We start from the raw sequence: 1,485 nt of genomic DNA, 5'->3' as shown, positions 1-1,485 counted from the left end.
ATGCGCACGTGGTCCAGCACGCAAAACCTGTTGGAAACATTAGCACGCGTTGACAGCACACCGAGAGACCAGCCTCGATCGACCACAATGGATCGACGTACCCGTTGTCGACCGACTGGAACCCAATCTTGGGACCGATGTCCCCCAACGTGATCCCAGGCAACGTCCTGTGCGTCGCAGTGTCTCGAAGTGGCACCAAAAACGCCTGGACGCCGCGGTCTTTGCCGTCCAGGAACAGCCGCGCATGGAGCACGCAGTGGTTGGCAGTCTTGCCGAGCCCGCCGGGCCACCACTTGCGACTCGTGAGCGTTGGCGAGTTCAAAATAAACTCTTGCGTCTTGGGGTCGTAGTGGGCCGTGGTTTCGATGCCCTGGACGTTCGAGCCGTGGCCTACGGACAACAGCACGGGTTTGGACGGCTTGTTGCATGCCGACGTCGTACCGAGCTCGGTCTGGGCGTAGGCTCCCGTGATTTCGAATGCTTTGGCTTTCGGCAGCCAGTACGCTCGCTGTTCGTCGTCCATTTGATTCTCCAGCGTCGGGATAAACATGGACCGATGCACGTCGATCGGGAGCGGTTCTCCGATTGCATAGTACACGTACGTTTGCTCGTCCGGGTCCGTGATGCCGTGCACCTCAAGCAACTTGGCGAACGCGTGCGACTTTTCCAGCGCCTTTTCGTACCGCTCCTTGTGGTTGCGGGAGATCATGTCGCGGTCGCTCAGCACCGGGTCGTGCATCACCAACCCCAACAGGTACTGGCAGCGCGCTTGGTGTTCGCGGGTGCCATGGATGACGTCCACGAGCAGCTGGCTGTCAAACGAAGACGTCGCGCGCTCCTTCTTCAGGAGCAGCGGCGCCAAATCGGCCAGCTCGGTCGCAGCCGTCGCCATGTCTTGCAACAAAGCCAAGTGCCACCGCCGCGAAGCATCCTATGATGAGGCTCATATAAATTTGTACAGGTTGGATGACGTCAACCTTGAACCTGACATATCGCACGCAGCCCAAGATCGAAGGGTGTACCTGGAGCCAGGGAGGGCATCAGAGACGCTTGTACCGCTGTCAGTGGCCCCCGGTGGAGCCCACGAAACTGCGCATGTGGACGGGCTGTAGAGGCGCACAACGTCGATGGCTTGACTGGGAGAAGCGGAAGCGTTATGCTGTCTTGAACCGGTCCACTCAAAGTTGTTGTGCCTCTTGGCAACTGCATAACGCGCTCAGCCGACGAGCTAGTACCAATCGTTCCATCTTGCCCAGAGCTATGTGGACGCGATGCCCCGTAGCACCGCGACGCTTCAAGGAAATAGCAGCAGGACGCCTACAATCCATGTTCGCCTACCTTAGCTGATGACGGGGCTACTGCCTCAAGGGATAAAACTCGCGACCACGACTGACAGGACATACGGGATGTTTTTTATCACGGTATGATCGAGATGAAACTTGCATTGACCGACGTCGAGAACGTTCACAGCTTTGCCGTGAGCAA

General features: G+C 58.1%; 1 protein-coding gene across 1 annotated transcript; it reads right to left on the bottom strand.

Moving 5' to 3' along the window:
* Positions 1-39: 39 nt before the first annotated feature.
* On the bottom strand, positions 40-892 carry H310_12627 (hypothetical protein; the record flags this gene model as incomplete). The annotated part of the gene is made up of 3 exons (XM_008879778.1): positions 40-73; positions 102-390; positions 442-892. 3 exons carry the CDS (start codon positions 890-892, stop codon positions 40-42), a joined length of 774 nt encoding a protein of 257 aa, XP_008878000.1.
* Between the last annotated feature and the right edge of the window lie 593 nt (positions 893-1,485).

This window comes from Aphanomyces invadans, assembly GCF_000520115.1.
Source record: "Aphanomyces invadans strain NJM9701 unplaced genomic scaffold supercont1.41, whole genome shotgun sequence".
In the NCBI taxonomy this organism is placed as follows: Eukaryota; Oomycota; class Saprolegniomycetes; order Saprolegniales; family Verrucalvaceae; genus Aphanomyces; species Aphanomyces invadans.
This window is presented reverse-complemented; position numbering and strand designations above follow the sequence as displayed.